This window comes from Labeo rohita, chromosome 8, assembly GCF_022985175.1.
Source record: "Labeo rohita strain BAU-BD-2019 chromosome 8, IGBB_LRoh.1.0, whole genome shotgun sequence".
In the NCBI taxonomy this organism is placed as follows: Eukaryota; Metazoa; Chordata; class Actinopteri; order Cypriniformes; family Cyprinidae; genus Labeo; species Labeo rohita.
Window position 1 is genome coordinate 5,078,477 of NC_066876.1, and position 22,867 is coordinate 5,101,343.

Here is a 22,867-nt window from a genome sequence, read left to right on the forward strand (position 1 = left end):
AAACACCATGTAGACTCATCAAACCATTGGGGTTTCATTATGGTTTGAGTCATCATCATCCAGACTCCTGTTGATTGGTTTGTTTGTGATCTGCCCCCTTTAAACCTCATTCAGAGGTGGTCCGGGCCGGTCCCGCAACTGGTTTGTGGTGTAAATGTGAATGCGTCCTGCTGTGTAACAGGTAATCTGAAACAAAACGTGATAAATCTTTTTGGAAATGTTTGGAAAAGGCTACACATATACTTGAAACATTTGTGTTCACAGACTCATTCGAGACCTATTAAAGTCAGATGTAAACTGCAATCTGTCTTAGCTGATCAAATCACCTGAAACAAATGTTAGTAACCAAAGTAAACTAGCATTGTCACAATATCCAAAATACTGGTAACCAAAACAGTAATTTTTGATTTAGACTGAAATAGTCGAGGGCCGAAATCATTGACCGAAACAGTGATGTTTACTTAGCGCTTTCCAATGGCATGTTTTCACTGTGTCAGCGTCTGTTTTATGACACAACGTGTATAAACTCCAACAGATAAACATTTCACATTAGTGCTGGATTAAGTATATGGATTTCTTGTTTTTAATCAATTTTGCTATGGATTCTTAAATCTCAAGATCTTTTAGTCTGTGCTGTTTTCTGTTGTGTGAACTTCACTATGAATTATTTGTAGCACAAGCGCCATTAAATAATCGCAATAAGCTTTGTGCTTTGTTACTTTTGATATGAAACTCCCTGCTTTCAAATTCTGTATTTTTGTCAAAAATACAAACAATAATTGTGGTTTTGCCACTTTTTATTGTAGCTTGACATCGCTGTAGCCGCATCAGTTCAAGCATCACATGAATTGATCATCTCTTCCTCTTTACTACTAGTTATAGCACCAAATAAACATCAGAAAGCATGCTGAAAGAAACAGAACAACTTAATGAAATGTATAATGTCTCATGTAATCACTTGTAAATAATAATGCCATGTAAAATTACATTTGTCTCAAAGACAATCAAAGTTCGGAAACTCAATAATCAGCTAGAAAAAAAACACTTTAGAAAGGAGAGTTGATTATTAAATATATTTGATTAATTAATTGATTATTGAGAAACATGTATTTTCAGTATGGTGCATCCAGTTGCATACTGAATTTTCTATTTTGTGATAGAATTGTGATGCATTTCGGTGCATCAATACTGGATGGAGTAGTAATATGTGAAATTGTTCAGTTGAAATATCATTGCCAAAAAATTACTACAACTAGTCTGTCTTATCATCCAAGAACATGACACCTTTCACAAAACACCTGAATACAACACTGAATTACTTAAACTTTATTACCATTTGTGATTTTTTTCTAAATTAAATGAAATAAAGTTTTCATTGCATTTTTATTGTTTCTGTGCATCACATTTTGTACTTTTCTCTCCAGTTGTGTATTCAATAAGAAATGTGTGCATTATAAACAATCTCAAACCTCTCTAGTCCTTCAATTTCACATTATTATATTCCATATGCAGTGTTGGGTGTAATTACTATGTAATTAATTACTGTAATTCAATTACTTTTCTTTTTTTAAAAAAAAAAAAATAATAATAAAGAAAGAAAGGGAATACTACTGCGTATCTGATGTACACTGCTGTTCAAAAGTTTGGGATCAGTAAGATTTTGAATGTTTTTTTAATGGAGTCTCTTATGCTCATCAAGGATGTATTTATCCTTTATTTATTGATCAAAAATACAGAAACAAAAACAGTAATGTTGTGAAATATCATAGCAATTTCTAATATTGGTTTCCTATTCCTATACTTTAAAAAATAATTTATTTATGTGGCACAGTGCTGAATTTTCATCAGCTATTACTGCAGTCTTGAGTCACATGATCCTTCAGAAATCATTCTAATGCTGATGTATTATCAATGTTGGAAACAGTTGTGATGCTTTTTTTAAGATTTATTTTAGATTTTTTGGAACCTGTGGTACAATTTTTTTTTTTCTTGATTCTTTGATGAATAAAAAATAGAAATCTTTTCTAACAATATAAGTATTTACTATGAATTTTTATTCATTTAACACATCCTTGCTAATTTATTATTATTATTTTTAATTTCTTAAAAAAAAAAAAGAAAGAATTCACTGACCCCAGACTTTTGATTAGTAGTGTATATTGTAACACACAATTTCTATTTCTATTTCTAAACACTGTTCTTCTTAACTTTTTATTTATCAGAGAATCCTCAAAAAGGTATCACTGATCCTAAGAAATATTAAGCAGCACAACTGTTTCCAACATTGATTATAAATTAGCATATTAAAATGATTTCTGAAGGACCATGTGACACTAAAGACTGGAGTAATGATGCTGAAAATTCAGCTTTGGTCAAAAGAATAAATTATATTTTAACGTATATTAAAATGGTAAACGCATATTGTTATTTTAAAATTGCAAAAATATTTCTGTATTTTTGATCAAAAAGATACAGCCTTAATGAGCATAAGAAACATGTTTAAAAAAACATTTAAAAAAAATTTATTTTGTGTAATTGGATTACATAAAATTGGACAGTACTGTACTGTATCGATGACTGAACAATAAGTGAACAATCTAATTACACTGTTGAAGATGTAATCAGTAGCTAATAATCAATGCCTTTGAACAGTAACTTATTATACACCAGTAGCTGATGTATGTACATATGGATTAGATTTGTCTGTTTTTGCTTTATAAAACTCTGTCAGATTGTGACATCTGCAGCTCTGGATAAATAATACATGCTAATGCTGAATCTGAGCCATTACATTTTTGCAGACCAAGGCAAGGCTTTCAATATTGAGACACAAGACTGTACATAGTGTTACACAGAAAACAAAAACAGAAGAGCAGGCAAACCACAGGCCATAACTTCCATGACTGCTTTCACGGATAACACAGCTTGGCTTGAATTCCCTTCGGATTGTTGTCTGCTCCACAAATGACTTGACAGCCTGTCGAGTCCTAACCGCCTCGTTCTGTACATCTGCTGAAACTTGCCACTGCAGTATCTATCTTAAAGTGTGAGATAACATTGATGTTTATACTGCCCATGAGTCTGTGTGTGGGCGTGGAGAATTTTGTCTCACATTCCTGGAAACAAGTGATACAGTAGTGAATGGGGATTAAAATAACAAGACAGATTTGTCTCTATGCATCTGTTCATTTTGATTGAAGTGATGTTTTTTTTTTTTTTTTTTTTTTTTTTTTCTCTCTGGCAGAGGGATATTTTTGGACACCATTCTGCCCCGATATGATGTGAACGGAGTTCGGCCGCCCATCGGTCAGAGGACCAGATTGAGCAAAGGAGATATCGCACAGGCACGCAAACTTTACAAGTGTCCAAGTAAGAAAATTACACACACAAACCATGCAGAATTACAGAAGGCTAAACTATCACATCAACATCCTTCTGTAGAAAGAAGGAGAAGTATCCTGTCAGACTCAACAAGAGTAAAAGATGGTGAAGATAGAATATCTGGGTCATTGGAAACTGTAAGCAAACTTAACAAGTATTCAGGTCTGGACAAAAAAAAAAAAAGATCTCTGTCAGTGTTTTGTCTTGTTTTCCAGTAGAATTATCTAAACATGCTTAAAACTACATAAACAGTAATTATTTTTCAAGAGAAAAGTAATTAAATGAATTAATTGCACCCAAAAGCACTATTTGCAGAATTGCCACCAATGGGAAATTTAGTGATGGTAATTTTTAACAAATACATTTTCAAACAAATGTTTCAAGTGAATTTGGCTTGTTTATAGAATGTTCAGATACTTCTAATGAAAAACAAGACAAAAATGCTCATGAAAAACACATTTTACTGTTTTACTGTTCAGTAGCATATGCCCCAATTTTGAAGTTTTTGGGTGGGACGCAATTACGCTGTCTGGAAATAACGTGGCACGCACAATTGATGTGGTGCGGGATCTTGGCGACGGTCTCCCTGACTCCCGCGCTCAGGAAGGCAGAGTAAACACTGGTCAAGCACAGGAAGTTTGTAATTTGTCTTCTTTCCCTGATAAAACAGAGGAGAGATCACTGGGTTTTTAGGATACAGCAACTAAACGCTGTACCGGGGGGTCAGGACATTTTTCATGTAAACTTTACAGAGAAGTTCAAACACACAGAGGCCAGAGAGTGAATGCAAACACACGTCCAAACAACAGGGACTTAAAAGCTCTTAAAATGCCTTAAATTTGTTTTTTTTTTTTATCAAATTTATGATCATAAAAAGTAAATCAATGAGTATTAAATAAAAGTAAGAAAATTAAATGTTATTATTTTATTTTATTTATTTAATGTTATTTTATTTTATTAATCTATTTAATTAATAAGGCAGACTAAACATTATGAAGCAATGCTAGTTTGCCATCATGACTACCAAAGCATTTAATTACCCATGTGAACTGTGCTTTCATTTTAATTGCACACTGAATATAAATCAGTGTAATTAAATAAAAAATAATAAAGAATAAATAATAAAGAACAGGAGATGTGATGCATTCTAATCTGATTATTAAGCTTCAAAAGGCTATGATTTAAATACATATTTATTTATTTATTTAATTAAAATTGGTTTTAAGTATAATTAAAACAAGTTTGAAGTAAAAACGCAGCCACATTGGTGATTTATGCTTAACGACTGCTGTTGACGAATTATGACAGTGTTTACATTATGGCGTTCACATTTGTAATTTGTTGTTGTTTTGAATGAGCAGCTGTAAGAAGTAAAGGCCAGACTTTTTAAAATAAGAGTCCCACTGCATTTCTGCAATTATTAGTATTTTGGATACATGATAAACTGCATTTGGCATTTAATTGATTGTAAACTCGAGTAGCTTTTCTTTCACCATAAGGAAAGAGTAAGAGCACTATTTAATGCATTCAGTATACAGAGTACTACTACTAGTAGTAGTAATAGCACCATAATCTGTTTATTATCTTTCTTTACTGACTTCTATTTCATATGAATTGCTATAATTAAAAATAAACCAATGCCAGTACATATGTATTGAATAAAACATGTTTTATTTATTGTAAATTGCCCTGTTTTGCCTGAAATTGAATTTGTACCCTAGTCTGTTTAATCTAGTAAAGGTATCTGAGAGACATGATTTATTTTGAGACCGTATAGATTTGTTCTGTATGGACTTACAATATTCATTTTATTCTGTCCTAAAAAGGATCTTTAGAAGTCTTAAATTAGATTTAAAACTCTGCTAAACACATTGTAGGTCTTTAATGGGATTTTTAAGAGGGTGTATATAGACATTTGTCTTTAGCATGACTTTAGTTTTAAAAAAGCCACCCATAAATAATCTCAGCTGGGGCTGTTGCTCGTTTTACACATATGGTTATGAGTTTTTGAAGTTCTGACTGAGGTCTGTTAAGGAGGAACCTGTGTCAGGTGCAGTCAACACATGTGGTGTTGTACATGTGATGTAGTTGTATGCGCGGGTAGGATGCAGAAAATCACATGCTGGAAAATAAGGTGTATGTGTGGCAGATCTTTTGCACAGCACTCCTTGCGGTGTCTGTCACTTTCTGTGGTTTGCCAGACCGCTTGTTAATGGTTCTAAACACTGAACCCAATCCACACTTGGCCTGGCGAATCTCTGCTACTCTAGTTTTACATGACTGAAAACTCATGCGTGAAGTAAAGGAGAAACAAATTTACTTTCTATGAAGAGTAACTAAGGCATCTGGCTACTTTATTATGGAGCAACGCAATAAGCAGCACAATATTGTAACGCATTACTTTCCATAAAGAGTAACTAAGTAACGCAACTGGTTACTTTATTATGAAGTAATGCAATATTGTAACACATTACTTTCCATAAAGAGTAACTAAGTAATGCAGCTGGTTACTTTATTATGGAGCAATGCAATAAGCAATGCAATATTGTAACGCATTACTTTCCATAAAGACTAACAAAGTAACGCAACTGGTTACTTTATTATGAAGTGATGCAATATTGTAATGCAGTACTTTCTATGAAGAGTAACTAAGGCAGGCATCTGATTACTTTATTATGGAGTAATGCAATATTGTAACGCATTTACTTTGCATGAAGAGCAACTGAGTAACGCAACTGGTTACTTTATTATGGAGTAGCACAATATTGTAACACATTACGTTCCATGAAGAGTAACTAAGTAATGCAACTGATTACTTTATTATGGGGTAATGCAATATTGTAACACATTACTTTCCATAAAGAGTAACTAAGTAACACAACTGGTTACTTTATTATGAAGTAATGCAATATTGTAACACATTACTTTCCATAAAGAGTAACTAAGTAATGCAGCTGGTTACTTTATTATGGAGCAATGCAATAAGCAATGCAATATTGTAACGCATTACTTTCCATAAAGACTAACAAAGTAACGCAACTGGTTACTTTATTATGAAGTGATGCAATATTGTAATGCAGTACTTTCTATGAAGAGTAACTAAGGCAGGCATCTGATTACTTTATTATGGAGTAATGCAATATTGTAACGCATTTACTTTGCATGAAGAGCAACTGAGTAACGCAACTGGTTACTTTATTATGGAGTAGCACAATATTGTAACACATTACGTTCCATAAAGAGTAACTAAGTAATGCAACTGATTACTTTATTATGGGGTAATGCAATATTGTAACACATTACTTTCCATAAAGAGCAACTAAGTAACACAACTGATTACTTTATTGTGAAGTGACGCAATATTGTAATGCATTACTTTCCATGAAGAGTAACTAAGTAACGCAACTGGTTACTTTATTATGAAGTAATGCAATATTGTTACACATTACTTTTCATAAAGAGTAACTAAGTAACGCAACTGGTTACTTTATTATGAAGTGATGCAATATTGTAATGCAGTACTTTCTATGAAGAGTAACTAAGTAACGCAGCTGGTTACTTTATTATGAAATAATGCAATATTGTAACACATTACTTTCCATAAAGAGTAACTAAGTAACACAACTGGTTACTTTATTATGAAGTAATGCAATATTGTAACACATTACTTTCCATAAAGAGTAACTAAGTAACGCAGCTGGTTACTTTATTATGGAGCAATGCAATAAGCAATGCAATATTGTAACGCATTACTTTCCATAAAGACTAACAAAGTAACGCAACTGGTTACTTTATTATGAAGTGATGCAATATTGTAATGCAGTACTTTCTATGAAGAGTAACTAAGGCAGGCATCTGATTACTTTATTATGGAGTACACAATATTGTAACAGATTTACTTTCTATGAAGATTAACTAAGTAACGCAACTGGTTACTTTATTATGGAGTAATGCAATATTGCAACACATTACTTTCCATAAAAACTAACTAAGTAACGCAAATGGTTACTTTTTATGACATAACACAATGCTGTAATGCAGTACTTTCCATTAAGCATAATTATGTAATGCGGTTAGTTGCTTTTTTATGGAGAATTGAAATATTTGTCTAAAATGAGGATTTAAAAAATTTATTTTATTTTATTTTATTTTAGATAATTATACAAGGGCAGACTAATGTTTCATGTCTATTTATTTATTTAGTTAGCTGGTTAGTTAGATAGTAAGTAGTCAAGTAATAAGCAGGATAATGTACCATCAGCTGCGCATTATCACAAAATAATGAGCTGGAAGGGTAATCAGGACCCCAGCGTAAAGCGGGCTGTACATTAACCATTACATATGTTGTGTTTTATGAAAATGTTATGAAATTGCTGATATTTTGACATTTAATGAAGCAGTGCTAGTTTGCCATGTATATTTTCACAGTGACCACCAGAGCGTTTAATTACCCAGCACATTTAATACAATATGCTGCCTGCGAACTGTTTCATTTTAATTGCATGCATATAAATGAAAACTCTTTTGGTTTGAATTTTGCATCACTTTTATTCCCTTCTCTCGCTCTTTGCTGTGAATATTAGGCAGGTGTGTAACATTAAAAGCAGATGTGCTTCACAACATGAAAGTGCTCAAGGCGCACACTGTGAAAGGCAATCCAGATTTTTTCGTGGTCTGTTGTCTTTGTTGTGTTCTGTGACGCACAGCAATGTTTTATACACAGGCAGCGTGCTGTCTCTGTGGGCCCTTGTGTAACTGATCACATCTTGTTTATGTGTAATGAACTGTTCACTTGTTAACTCTACTTGAACATTGTCAGCTCATGACCTTTCTTTCTGTCTTTCTTAGGATGTGGAGATAGTTTGCAGGAGAGCAGTGGGAACCTCTCTTCTCCTGGTTTTCCAAATGGTTATTCAGCATATATGCACTGCATATGGAGAATTTCAGTCACACCAGGAGAAAAGGTAAAGAAGTTCTGATGAATCTCTCTGATTAGCTGTTGTGAGATACAGTTTTAGGCCTATAAACTGTTTATGGAATTGAGTAAATTGTTATATTGGTCCAACATAGAGTTGGGAAGTTCATTTGGTTACTCAGTTTGTCCTAAACGTTTTCTTCAATGAATCAGTTTAGAAAACTTATTCACGGATTCTTTGAGTCATTATTGAAATCTTTTTCCAGAGATTCACACAAACCAAACTGTCTTTCACATACACTACTACGTTTCCAGATTTACATTTTCCAGTTGCAGATTACAGTGAAAATAATTGATGTCTAAACAATTTTTACTCAGAAATCGCTAGTGAAATTTCTCAATTAATAATAAAGTAACAGCAAATAACCAGTGTTGGGGTAACACATTAAAAGTAACATGAATTACATAATCAGATTACTTTTTCAAGTAATTAAAGTAACACATTTCTTTTAAAATTAGTTACTTTGTTTTCCCATTTATTCACTGACCTGTCCCTGTGTTGAGAGACATTAGGAGTGAGGTGCAGAGGCACTTCCTTCAGCCAGAGGCTTATTTATTTTACTTTATATTTATTTATTTATTTTACTAGTAGCAATCCCAACTCAAAAAAAGTTACAAAAAATAACGCAAAAGTAACATGATGCATTACTTTCAATAAAAAATGGGTTACTTTTTTATGGTGTAACACAATATTGTCATGCATTACTTTTCATGAAGAGGAACTAAGTAACATAACAGGTTAGTTTTTATGGAGTAACACAATATTGTAATGCATTGCTTTCCATGAAGTGTAACTAAGTAACGCAACGGATTACTTTTTATGGAGTAACGCTATATTGTACGCATTACTTTTCATGAAGATTACCTAAGTAACGCAACTGATTACTTTATTGTGGAGTGACGCAATATTGCAATGCAGTACTTTCCATGAAGAGTAACTAAGTAACGCAACTGGTTACTTTATTATGGAGTAATGCAATATTGTAACACATTACTTTCCATAAAGAGTGACTAAGTAATGCAAATGGTTACTTTATTATGGAGTAATGCAATATTGTAATTGCATTACTTCTAAAAGTAGCTTTCCTCAACACTGCAAATAACATGTTAAATTAAACTTGAAATTTTGAAGTAGAAAGACTAGCATTTGTATATAAAATGTTTTTTTAAATATATTGTTATTATGTTATCTATTTTACTTACACACACACACACACACTATTCCTGTGATGAAAAGCTGAATTTCTATCAGCTGTTACTCCAGTCTTAAGTGTCACATGATCCTTCAGAAATCATTCTAATATGCTGATTTATTATTAGAATGATCAATGTTGGATAATATCAACAGTTGTGCTGCCGAATATTTTTTGGAACCTGTGATTTTTTTTTTTTTTTTTTTTTTTTCAGGATTTTTTCATGAATAACAAGTTTAAAAAGTACAGTGTTTATTCAAAATATAAATATTTTATAACAATGTAAATTATTTATTATTAACTTTTAATAAACTTTTAATTATTAACTTAATACATCCTTGGTGAATAAAAGTATTAATTTCTTAAAAAAAAAAAAAAAAAAAAAAAAAAAAAAGAAAAAGAAACAATAAAAATGTACTGACCCCAAACTTTTGAACGGTAGTGTGTATATATATATATATATATACACAGTGTAATACCATTTTGAAGGCTTGATTGAAGAAAATATTCTGTCAAATATGGATATTTATGGTTCTTGTTATATAGTTTTACTCTAAAACAAACATCCTGATTACAGTGGAGTAATTTATACCCTACAAAATGATCTGAATTAAAAAAGAATAGATTGAGGACTTTGAGGACTTAATGAATATTAATAATGAATATTTCCACAGAGTTTTGGAGTTTGAACATTGTCTAAAATGAGGATTTCAGACAGAATTGAAATCCTCCTTGGAATTATTGCATTTGCACAGTTAAGACATTCACAGATTCCAACTGTCCTCCAGTAACAGTTTACTACATTTCTTCTGCCCTTAAGATCATTCTGAACTTTACATCTATGGATTTATACCGGAGTCATTTGTGCTGGTATGATCATGTGGAGATCAGAGATGGATATTGGAGGAAAGCACCATTGAAAGGTTTGAGATGAACACCTGACATTTCAGAAGAAGAATATGAAACAAAATCAAGGTGAAGCTTGGTAATTAATGTTGAATTATTTGTTTCTGTACGCAGGTCGATTTTGTGGGGATAAATTACCTGAGCCAATCATCTCTACAGACAGTCGCCTGTGGATTGAGTTTCGCAGTAGCAGCAACTGGGTGGGAAAAGGCTTCTCTGCTGTTTATGAAGGTACCAGATATCAAACAAATCAACAACTATCAAATATTATAAAATGTGGTGGATGCTGAATAAATGGTAAAAAAAACATTGCTGACCTATAAATTAGTGAGGGTTTCCGTTGGTTGAACACCTTACAATATCTAGTAGTTTCTGTTGTCACATAAGTCATTTTCATGCTTTACTGTCATGTTCGCGCTATAACCTATTATCTTGCAGCTATTTGCGGTGGGGAAGTGAAGAAAGACAATGGTCAAATTCAGTCTCCGAATTACCCAGATGACTACAGACCTAACAAAGTGTGTGTGTGGAAGGTCACTGTGGCTCAGGGTTACCATGTAGGCCTTACCTTCCAGTCTTTTGAGGTATGATTGAAAAAGTTCTTAATACTGCATTATAAGCATGTAATAAATTTCTTATACACTGATACAATGTTAGAGTGTATCCTTAATAAGTAAAGACAGTGTATATCTACAAATAAACATTAATTAAAAATTTAAAAAATGCCTCAGCAGACTAGGGCTGTGCCCAGTTACTAGCCTTAGTAATATGTTATTTTCTTAAAATATGAGCAGTTTGATTGTGAAGTTTTTTGTGTGAGTTTTTTTAATCACTTTTGATTGTAGCTTTATTTTAATGCTTGTGTCATTTGTCTGGCTGACTAATTTTGTCGTGTCATTGCATTGGCTCTGAGTTTGGTTTTTATTGACTCTAACCAGCTGGTGTAAATAAATCCAAATCTCTCCATGATCTTTGTATTTGAAAAGAAGGGATGTTGTAGATCTGTACAAGAAAAGGGGAAAAACATACAGTGTTGTTTTCACTTGATTTTCTTTTAAGATGTTCTAGACCTTGATGAATAGGTTGGTTACAGTCACAGCTGGTTGTTATCAAAATGTAATGGCATGTCTTGCATTGAAAGAAAAGAAATACATTTCAGGTCTTTCAGGTTTAAGTTTTGTTTTTCCATTTCCTTTTTCTCCATTATCTTTTGTCTTTTCAATCCAAGATCGAGAGGCACGATAACTGCGCGTACGACTACCTGGAGGTTCGAGATGGGAACTCAGAAAGCAGCCCACTGTTGGGCAGATTCTGTGGTTATGATAAACCTGATGATATTAAATCCAGTTCCAACCAGCTCTGGATGAAGTTTGTGTCTGACGGTTCTGTCAACAAGGCTGGATTCGCTGCAAATTTCTTCAAAGGTGAGGTGAACATGGTTTCACCTTGGGTTTGATCTCTGGAGATTATATAGGTGTGATTATTTGCGTTATAGCTCAGAATTTTACTTTGTAGCTAGAATTTTTTTAATTTAGGAATGCACATGAAATATTTGACCAATGATCAAATATGATGAAAAAATGATGACATTATATTAGCACTAAACATCTGCTCAGATACAACCATTGTTCCTTTAAGGTACGGTAACTGATTAAGCTCTGATGCTCTTGTTGTTGCAGAAATGGATGAGTGCTCCAGACCCGACAACGGTCGCTGTGAACAGCGCTGTGTCAACACACTCGGTAGTTACAAGTGCGCCTGTGACCCTGGGTACGAACTGGCGGCGGACAAACGGAGTTGCGAAGGTCAGTATGTGAATAGTTCAGTGTTGGGTACGGCCAAATTTAAAGCGTTTATGGCAGCATCAAGGGAAAGCTGCACACTCTCAGAAAAGTCTGTCAAAATGCAGCCCAGTATTCTAATATAAAGGAATATAAAGGTTAATATAAAGGAATTTTTCGTATTCATTTTACACAGATGTTCCTATATTCTATGTTGTGTTTTAGACTTAAATATATAATGCCAATGGCAGAAATGTCAATGGACCAGTTTTTTTTTTCTGTGGATTTGTCTTAGATTGCAAAGGTTAAGGGCAGAGAAAAACAGCACTGTTTTTAAAGATCATAGGCCGAATCACAAAATTTTTTTAAAGGAGAAGTCCACTTCCAGAACAAAAATTTACAGATGGTGTACTCACCCTCTTGTCATCCAAGATGTTCATGTCTTTCTTTCTTCAGTTGTAAAGAAATTTTGTTTTTTGAGGAAAACATTTCAGGATGTTTCTCCATATAATGGACTGATATGGTGCCCCGATTTTGAACTTCCAAAATGTAGTTTAAATGCGGCTTCAAACGATCCCAAATGTGGTTGTAAATGATCCCAACCGAGGAAAAAAGGTCTTATCTAGCAAAACGATTGGTTATTTTCATAAAAAATAATACAATTTATATACTTTTTAACGTCAAATGCTTGTCTTATCTTACTCTGTTTTTTTCCAGTTCATGACAGTTAGTGTATGTCGAAAAACTCCCATCTCGTGTTCTCCCTCAACTTTAAAATCATCCTATATCGCTATTTTACCTTTTTTGTTAAGGGTGTTTGATCGACTGGGTCGGTACTTCTGCAGTGATGTAGGATGATTTTGAAATGATTTTTGAAGTTGAGGGAGAAAATATGATCAGAGTTTTTCGACATACACTAACTGTCTTGAACCAGAATACACAGAGTTCAGGGAGAGTAAGACAAGACGAGCGTTTAAGAATAAAAAGTATTTATATTGTATTTTTTTAATGAAAATAACCAAATAACCATAATCTTCCTCGGCTGGGATCGTTTGAAGCCGTGTTTAAACTGCATTTTGAAAGTTCAAACTCGGGACACCATATCAGTCCATTATATGGAGAAAAATCCTGAAATGTTTTCCTTCCTTTAAGACCGAAGAAAGAAAGACATGAACATCTTGGATGACAATGGGGTGAGTACATTATCTGTAAATTTTGTTCTGGAAGTGGACTTCTCCATTAAGATCGTTTCTAAGTAACTAAAGTTCATATCCTAAAAAATTTGTTCTCACATATTTTCATCATTTGTTTTTTTTTTAAGTAGTGACAGGCTTTTGTGTTATCTGGTGCCAGTTCTTTCCAATGTTTTGCTGATGATTTCAAAGGCCAAGATGTGCTGCTTGCAGACTGCCAAAAATTGCTGAAATTATGAAATTAATAACAAGGTCCCTATTTTGCTGAGTTTTCTTTGTTGTTGTTGTTGAATTTAAAATTCAGTAAATACACATTACACATAATTGACAGATCTTTGTTTACATTATCAATCAATGGTCTTCAAAATTTATGTGCAGATTCCTAATAATAATAATTTGTATTTTATCTAGCTAGTCTTATGTTGTAATACTTACATATAATACACTATATAATGTAAATATTCTTAACTTTAGTTAGTTACTTTAGTTTACCAGTTAAGAATTTTGTTCCCAAGAATGTTTCATGAATCTGGCCTCAGGATCCCAGGAAGTAATTTTCTGCCCCATCTTGAACTTATAAGGGAAAATTTCTGTGCCACTAATGTCATCGCTCGCAGCTGGAAACACTCCCCTTATCTTCTATTGGCTAAAGAAACAGATAGCCCCGCCCTGAACTCACACCATTGGTTGAAACCAATGTTTGCCGGGTTAATCAGGGTTCTCTAACTTGATAGTTTTGCACTTTTTTGAGTGACAGTGTTGGGTAGTTGCTAATTACATGTAATCTAGATTATGTAATCAGATTCCAAAAATTAAGTACTTGTAATAAGGTTATATTACATTTTTAAATGCTCATAATCAGATCGCAGTTACTTTTTATGGATTATGATTGCAAATTATTCACACAGTGACAGTAAATGATTCATAATTTATTGATTCTCCCTATTTTTTCTTTACTTTGATGATGCAGGGATTCCCAAACGTTTTGTCAGTCAAACCCCCTTGACCTAACTATGAACTAAAAATGATCTCAATAATTTTACAACATAATCACGTTTTCTGATGTCAGTTAATGGTCATATATTTCATTCTCCTTTTTAAGAGAAAATCCCATTCAAATATGTCAAATTCATTTCAAAAGTAATCTAAAAGTAATCCAAAAGTATTCTGAATACATTACCTAAAATGAGTAATCTTATTTACATTACTGATTACAATTTTCAACATGTAATTTGTAATAAGTAACAGGTTACATTTTGTAAGTAATCTACCCAGCACTGGTAACAAGCCTTACAAAAAGGGCTTACTTATGCATATGAATCTGATACTGAGTGCATGTTTTGTGCACCTACCAGCACTGCCTCTAGTGAAGAATCTGTGCTACTGCACTGTCTTAATTACTACTCCTGCTTGCACTGTTGACATACCGCCGACATCTGTTTTGTGCTATTGGCTTGGGGCTGCCAGCAAGTTATGAGCACCTTCCTCGCATTGACAGCAGGCTCGCCTGGCTTTCTTTACCCTCCTCCGCACGACACTTACAAAGCGCTGCTCTGTTTTCTGAGTGGCTGGAAATCATACTGAAGTTTGAATCTGTTTATATCATATTCTTCTCACAAAAAGCGCTTAAATACAGTTCAGGTTAAGGGTCAAATCATTCTTAGGTGAAGAGTTGTCTAAAAGCTAGCATCTCTTATTATATCGTCAGCTAATGGCTGGATACGTGAGGCAGTTGCTAGGACAGCACGTACCCTGCGGCTGCTATATTGAGCAAAAATCTGTTTGTTCAGACATGTACTGAGATGACTCAACAGCTCAATCGTGACAGACTGGAGCGATCGGAAAATGATTCTCCATTAGATAAAAGAAAGATTGGCCCAGCACGGCTTCCCAGTGGCTATCATCATATCAGCAATAAATCCGACATTATCATAATGACTGAGCCGCTCTTTTTCACAGAACAGGGTTTGTTGCATGATGGTCCAGTGGGAATAGAGACGGATGGGGCTTAAATGTACACAAAGCTAAAACTTCAAGGCAAGGGCTGTCCAAAGGCTTCATGCGGGTAGCCATGGAAACATCTCAACCCATGCGCATGTGTTTGGTGAAAATCGCTGTAGGGGATCCGGTCGGTGATTTGGATCGTGCCGCACTAAAGTAAACTACTCCGTCTTTCTGCTTTGTGTTTGATTAGATATGAAGCCTGGGGTTGTTCCCTGTGTATTTTAATTAAAACAGGACTGTTCTTGTTATTCTGTATGTAGCAGGTGCCAGTTTTGACAAACCACAAGCTGGTCAGCTTGATAAATTGAAAGTTTAAGAGCGCTTTGTAATCTAGGCATGTTGTGCTTGAAATACATACGCATACTTTCACAAATTTTTTTTTTTTTTTCCTTATATGTGACCCTGGGCCACAAAACCAGTCTTAAGTAGCATGGGTATATTTGTAGCAATAACCAAAAAGACATAGTTTGGGTCAAAATTATTGATTTTTCTTTTATGCCAAAAATCATTAGGATATTAAGTAAAGATCATGTTCCGTGAAGATATTTTGTAAATTTCCTAGCATAAATATATCAAAAATTTATTTTGGATTAGTAATATGCATTGCTACGAACTTAATTTGGACAACTTTAAAGACGATTTCTCAATGTAATGTCTTGTCCTAACAAATATTTAACAGCTTACAACTTACACAATTTAACAGCAATTTATTAAAAGTTTAGCAAAAAAAAAATTAAATTTAAGCTCCTATGAAATTTTTTTTTTCCATCAAATTCAGTTTTATTTTTGCCTATTTCTACGTGTCCCATTAATGTGAGGATGGTTTTATTAAACTTTAATAATCTAAAGTATATGGGCCAAATAAGTATTTATTTATTTATTTATTTTAAGTTATTTTCAGAAATACTACTTACATTTATTTTTGGTAAATATTTTTTTCTGGTAAATATTCCGTTAAAAATAATATTTTAATTATTTTGTTAGTAGCAGTAGTATTATTACATTAAGTAATATATTTCTGTCACAATTTTTTCAAGTTAAACCAAACTTTTATTTTAAGGGGTTGCTGTGTCGTTTAAGTTCCTTTAAGTTTCTGTTTGCATATGATATGATAAATCTTTTAAGATAATTTTTCTTAAAAGAAACCGTAAAATGCTCATGAAGTGACTCTCAGAGCTGTTCTAGAGATTGTTTATGTACTCATATATTGAGGCAGCGAAGGCTAAAAAAAAAAAAAAAAAAAAAAAAAAAAAAACACTGCGAGAGTCACGCGAACTTCAGTGTGTGTGTAGAACCGTGCGTCTGCTCCATTCATTCACACAGAGACACGCAGAACATGCAGGATTCACACTGAAATAGTTTTTTTTTGCAGCTTAATAGTCACAGACACTAGTCCATATTGCATTTTGATTTAAGTGTACTGACCTACTTTTGAACTATTCATCCAAAATTTGGCAAATTCCATTACATTCCGCGTTATATGGTAAATTCCATTTTTATGACCCGATTCCGCGATTCTGTCCGTGCCCTACTTGTGGGGGTACAACAGCTTTTCACTGGGACAGTATGCTTTGTACCTTCCTTACCCCTAAAGAGTGCATAATAGTACCATAAGAGGACATATTAGTACCTTAAGGGTACATATTACTACTCTAAACTACTAATTTGCACCCTTTAAGGGTAAAGAAGGTAAAAAGATCCGCCAAAAGTACAATTTTTCTGACAGTGAAAGTCAGGGTTAGAATTAAACCAGACTAATCCAGGTTGTTTTTGCTAATTTGCCTACAGTGTAATACTTCTCTGTGTAAACAACCTCTGTTATGATTGGGTAATTGCTGTGCATGTGGTGAAAACAGGATTGTTGACTCAAAAATGAAAATTGCTCACCTTCATGTAGTTCCAAACCTGAGTTTCTTTCTTCTGTGAAACATATTTTGGAAAATGTTTCAGTGTTTTGGTACAATTAAAGTCAGTAGGGTTTGATGTTGTTTAGACACCAGCACCATCTTTTGATGACTGAAATATTTGTGAGTCAACTATCCATTTATCGCTTTAAGTATATAAACACAGTGGTAGAGATCAGAGAGGGAAAAAAGTCAACTTGTTGATGCATCCTGATTTCTTTTCAAACGACTCTTGATTGATCCACAAAACCTCAAAATAAACACACGAAATCCTTCAGATGAAGTTTAAAGCAAAGGTTGCAAAGTATTTTAGAGAAAACAACCAACCGGCGTTCTACATAATAAACTCTGTGTATGAAGAGAACGTGAAGGGAATTTCACAACAAGCCAAGTGTGATGGAAAAATCATGCTGTTTGCTAAATTTAATGTTATTTGAGGTTATTGTGAATGATTCATCCATGCACATGTTCCTTTTTTGACAGATCTTTCTTTGGTGATATATCTTGTCAAAACATTTAATCGCTTAAACCCAGTCTTACAATTTTTTCTTTTCTGATAATTCAGTTCACTCATGCATGTCACAATATGGAACAAAAGATCTGTTTCTACTTTAACCTTCCAAAGATTTATGCTCCTGTGCTGTTACTGAAAATATGCAATCAGATCATTTTAATAAATGTTGTGTGTGGACTGAGGAGGAAGCTTTGAGCTGAAGTATATCTCCATATTGCATTAGTATAATTTGTCTTTTCTGTTGTCTTCTCCTCAGCTGCCTGTGGTGGTTTCATCACCAAGCTGAATGGGTCCATCACCAGTCCAGGCTGGCCCAAAGAGTATCCGCCCAACAAGAACTGCATCTGGCAGCTGGTGGCGCCCACGCAGTACCGCATCACGCTACTCTTCGACGTCTTTGAGACTGAGGGGAACGATGTGAGCACTAGGTTTTTGCCTCAGCGTGGGGTGGGTTTGTCTGGTTCATTTCAGCCTGATTGGTGTGAATCACCACAGGGCTTTAGGGATTGACTTCCCCAAATTGCCTTCATTTTTTCTTACTTGTTCATTGTTGATAGCTTACGGTGGTTTTGCCTGGTGCAGCTCACCTGACGAATGCACTCATGATTTGTTTGCCAAGCCTTTGTTTGTAGATGAAGAGTAGTTTTTTGGCTTTGTGCATGCTTATCACAAACTCTCAGGTAGTTAAAGAGTTGCCATCTGGCTTCCAGCCTGTCTTTTTATACTTCATTATTTTAAGTTTCACAAACTTTAATAGAAGCCGGTTATATTGCTTTAATATAACAGCAACGTCATTACATTAGCGCTAAATAAGAAGAGTGATTTTGAGAAAGAAAATGAGCCTGCTGGCTCAGACTGGGTTCTTTAAATAGCTATTAGTCCTCTAAATTAGGCAACATGCTAAACCGTGTTTAAAGCAGCTGCAAGCTTTCCTGAGCATTTTATAGCTTTTGCATTAATAGCGTACTATATAATTGCTGAATAAATTAAAGCTTGGGATGTCTTGGGTTCATACAGGTTCTGCATCAGTGGCATCTTGCTAATTACCACAGAAACTAATTATGACCACAAAACGAATCGATTTACAATAATGGACTTGCACTGAAAGTCTATAATGAATGAACCTGCACTAAAATAACTTTTGCACAGTATGTGAAAGGATACCAGAAATGAACATTATGTAACTATTTGCAAAGTAATGTTTACATGGTGCAAACTCCATCCACAGGAGATGCGTTGGTATCATTTAACCAGATATTCATTCATGTACTGTTAAAGGAGAAGTCCACTTCCAAAACAAAGATTCACATATAATGTACTCACCCCCTTGTCATCCAAGATGTTCATGTCTTTCTTTCTTCAGTCGTAAAGAAATTGTTTTTTGAGGAAAACATTTCAGGATTTTTCTCCATATTATGGACTGATATGGTGCCCCGAGTTTAAACTTCCAAAATACAGTTTAAATGCAGCTTCAAACAATCCCAAATGCGATTGTAAACGATCCCAGCCGAGGAAGAAAGAAGAAGTCTTATCTAGTGAAACGATTGGTTATTTTCATTTAAAAAATACAATTTAAATACTTTTTAATCTCAAACACTCATCTTGTCTTGCTCTGCGTGAACTCTGTGTATTCTGGCTCAAGACAGTTAGTGTATGTTGAAAAACTCCAATTGTATTTTCTCCCTCAATTTCAAAATCATCCTACATCGCTGCAGAAGCACCGACCCAGTCTTTGCAAAGTGACATGCAAAGAAGATCAAACACCCTTAACAAAAAAGGTAAAACAGCGATATAAGATGATTTTGAAGTTGAGGAAGAACATGAGATGGGAGTTTTTCGACATACACTAACTGTCATGAACCGGAACAAAAACAGTCCAAGCACAGTAAGACAAGACAAGCGTTTGACATTAAAAAGTATATAAATTGTATTATTTTTATTAAAATAGCCGATCGTTTCGCTAAATAAGACCCTTCTTCCTTGGCTTGGATCGTTTACAACCGCATTTGTGATCGTTTGAAGCCGCATTTAAACTGAATTTTGGAAGTTCAAATTGGGGCACCATATCAGTCCATTATATGGAGACAAATGCTGAAATGTTTTCCTCAAAAAACAATTTCTTTGTGACTAAAGAAACACGAACATCTTGGATGACAAGGGGGTGAGTACATTATATGTGAATCTTTGTTTTGGAAGTGGACTTCTCCTTTAAAAGCATAATTTACACACATTTTGTATGTAAAAATGAATACAAGTGCTTCTTTTAGACTACAAGCCGCCCATTCCTGCTTTTAAGCCCTCTTGAATGCCACATAGACTTCCATTGTAAGCGCATAGTGCTGTGAATATGATTTGTGTTTTTTTTTTTGGCCAAAATAGTCTGTGTTAATACTGTCAGTAGAGCTTAACTCGTATTGAACCTGGAACATTCCTTCAATGTACTGGAACTGGTTTAATAGAGAGAGGTGAAAATGGCCTGGGCTTTATTGATTGCCAAAAACAACATTTGCTGCAGATAACTAGTGTACAGTTTGTTTTACTTTGACTATTATTGTCAAAAGTTGCCAAGCACTTATGTGAAAAACTGCGATTATGGAGCATTTTGTGTCACTTGAATGAAGTATCCATCCATTTTCTCTTCAAAACAAATGTGACAGTCTTTTTTCCTCTCTATTTTTGATTCATACGTTTACGTTTTAGATCTATCAGATGCTTAACTAATAATACATGCATAAGAGAAAACAATTTTTAAAACTATTAAAATACTCATATGCTGTATTTTGGGACAAGAAAGATGCTGTTGACTAAAAGTGGTTGAAAGGTGAAATGCTGGTTTCTGTAGATGCTGACTCATGACTCAGGTTTGCTCTCTCTCCTGTGCAGGTGTGCAAGTATGACTTTGTTGAGGTGAGGAGCGGTCTGTCTGCTGACTCCAGGCTGCATGGGAAATTCTGCGGAGCTGAGAAACCGGAGGCCATCACCTCTCAGTACAACAACATGCGCATTGAATTTAAATCTGACAACACCGTCTCTAAAAAAGGCTTTAAGGCACAGTTCTTCTCAGGTGAGTGTGTGCTGTGAAATTAAAAAAAAAAGCAAAATCTCCACCAAAATGTTTATGTACTATCTTAAACATATGTACAGTCAAACCAAAAATTATTGGGACACCAGATATAATTTTTGATATTTTTTTTACTAGTGGGTGCAGGACACTATTGTTTATGTAAGTAAGGAGAGCAAAATAAAGTGAACTGTGACATATTATACCCCAAAATTCTTCATACAATGGACTACCAGTAGAACAAAAATTATTCAGACACTTTGACCTGACCATGTTTTGCTTAAGTGTTATAAACTGAACAAAATTAAGCATTGCTTGGTAATTGGTCAACAAAGTATTGATAGTTGTGTAAATATTGTCAACAGTTGTCTGTTGTCTGTCAAAGTTATTTGACATTATCAAGATTAATTTGTTCTGACACAGTTTAACTTGTCATATTTTGTTACCATTTTCTAAACTATACTGAATAAACTGTGATAATGTAAGAAATGTTGAAAGTTTCTGAATAAATCTTGGTTTGACTGTGTAGCATGACCTGAAAAAAACTGAAAAACTGATCATAGCCTTTATTGAAAGAGCATTTTGGTATGTGTAATGTGGGTTTTTAATATTATGTGTGATGGAAATTACATGATTTTTCACTTTTTTGGAGAAAAACTTTTTGAGATTAATTGCATATATATATATATATATATATATATATTCCTTACATCAATGAAAAGCTTATTTATTCAGCTTTCAGATGATGTATAAATCACAATTTCAAAAAACCTCATGACTGGTTTTGTGGTCCAGGGTCACATATATGAAGTCAAAAGTTTACATACACCTTGCAGAATCTGCAAAATGTTAATTATTTTACCAAAATAAGAGGGATCATACAAAATGCATGTTATTTTTCATTTAGTACTGACCTGAATAAGATATTTCACATAAAAGATGTTTACATGTAGTTCACAAGAAAAAATAATAGTTGAATTTATAAAAATGACCCCATTCAAAAGTTTACATACGCTTGATTCTTAATACTGTGTTGGTACCTGAATGAGCCACAGCTGTGTTTTTGTTGTTGTTTTTTGTTTAGTGATAGTTGTTCATGAGTCCTTTGTTTGTCCTGAACAGTTAAACTGCAGCTGTTCTTCAGAAAAATCCTTTCCAGAAGAAAACACGATGCATTAAGAGCCAGAGGGTAAAAAGTTTTGAACAGAATGAAGATGTGTACATCTTTCTTATTTTGCCTAAATATAATATTATTTTTCATTTAGTACTGCCCTTCAGAAGCTACAGAAGATACTTATATGTTTCCCAGAAGACAAAATAACTTGCATTTACCCTGATTTTTAAATTCAGAAAGTTTTCACCCCTGGCTCTTAATGTATTGTATTTCCTTCTGATGCATCAGTGAACATTTGAACCTTCTGTAACAGTTGCATATGAGTCTCTCAGTTGTCCTCAGTGTGAAAAGACGGATATCAAAATCATACAATCATTGTTGGAAAGGGTCAAATACACAGAAATACTAACAATCCAAAGAATTTGTGGGACCTGAAGGATTTTTCTAAAGAACAGAAACCAAGTTTAACTGTTCAGGACTCATAAACAACTATCACTAAACAAAAAAAAAAAAAAAAGCACAGCTGTGGATCACTTAAGTAACAACACATTATTCAGTCAAGCCTATGTACTCTTTTGAACAAGGTCATTTTTATAAATTCAACTACTATTTTCTCCTGTGGGCTGTATCTAAATGTATTTTATGTGAAATATCTTACTCAGGTCAGTACTAAATAAAAAATAACATGCATTTTGTATGATTCCTCTTTTTTTGGTAAAGTAATTAACATTTTGCAGACTCTGTAAGGTGTATGTAAACTTTTGACTTTACAATATAGCAAAAAAAAGCGTAGTGCTTTTTTTAATTTAAATTGTGCAAATTACACAAACCAAATGCATTT

At 33.8% G+C, this 22,867-nt stretch overlaps 1 protein-coding gene across 1 annotated transcript in view; it reads left to right on the forward strand.

The window, feature by feature from the left end:
- Positions 1 to 22,867, forward strand: part of bmp1a (bone morphogenetic protein 1a) — a 91,486-nt gene that overhangs the window by 55,122 nt on the left and 13,497 nt on the right. The window contains exons 7-15 of the mRNA XM_051117661.1: positions 3,245 to 3,369; positions 8,230 to 8,345; positions 10,370 to 10,472; positions 10,570 to 10,686; positions 10,894 to 11,039; positions 11,684 to 11,879; positions 12,135 to 12,260; positions 18,108 to 18,268; positions 20,735 to 20,915. Coding sequence (XP_050973618.1) covers positions 3,245 to 3,369; positions 8,230 to 8,345; positions 10,370 to 10,472; positions 10,570 to 10,686; positions 10,894 to 11,039; positions 11,684 to 11,879; positions 12,135 to 12,260; positions 18,108 to 18,268; positions 20,735 to 20,915 — 1,271 coding nt within the window. The remainder of the gene's footprint in view (positions 1 to 3,244; positions 3,370 to 8,229; positions 8,346 to 10,369; positions 10,473 to 10,569; positions 10,687 to 10,893; positions 11,040 to 11,683; positions 11,880 to 12,134; positions 12,261 to 18,107; positions 18,269 to 20,734; positions 20,916 to 22,867) is intronic.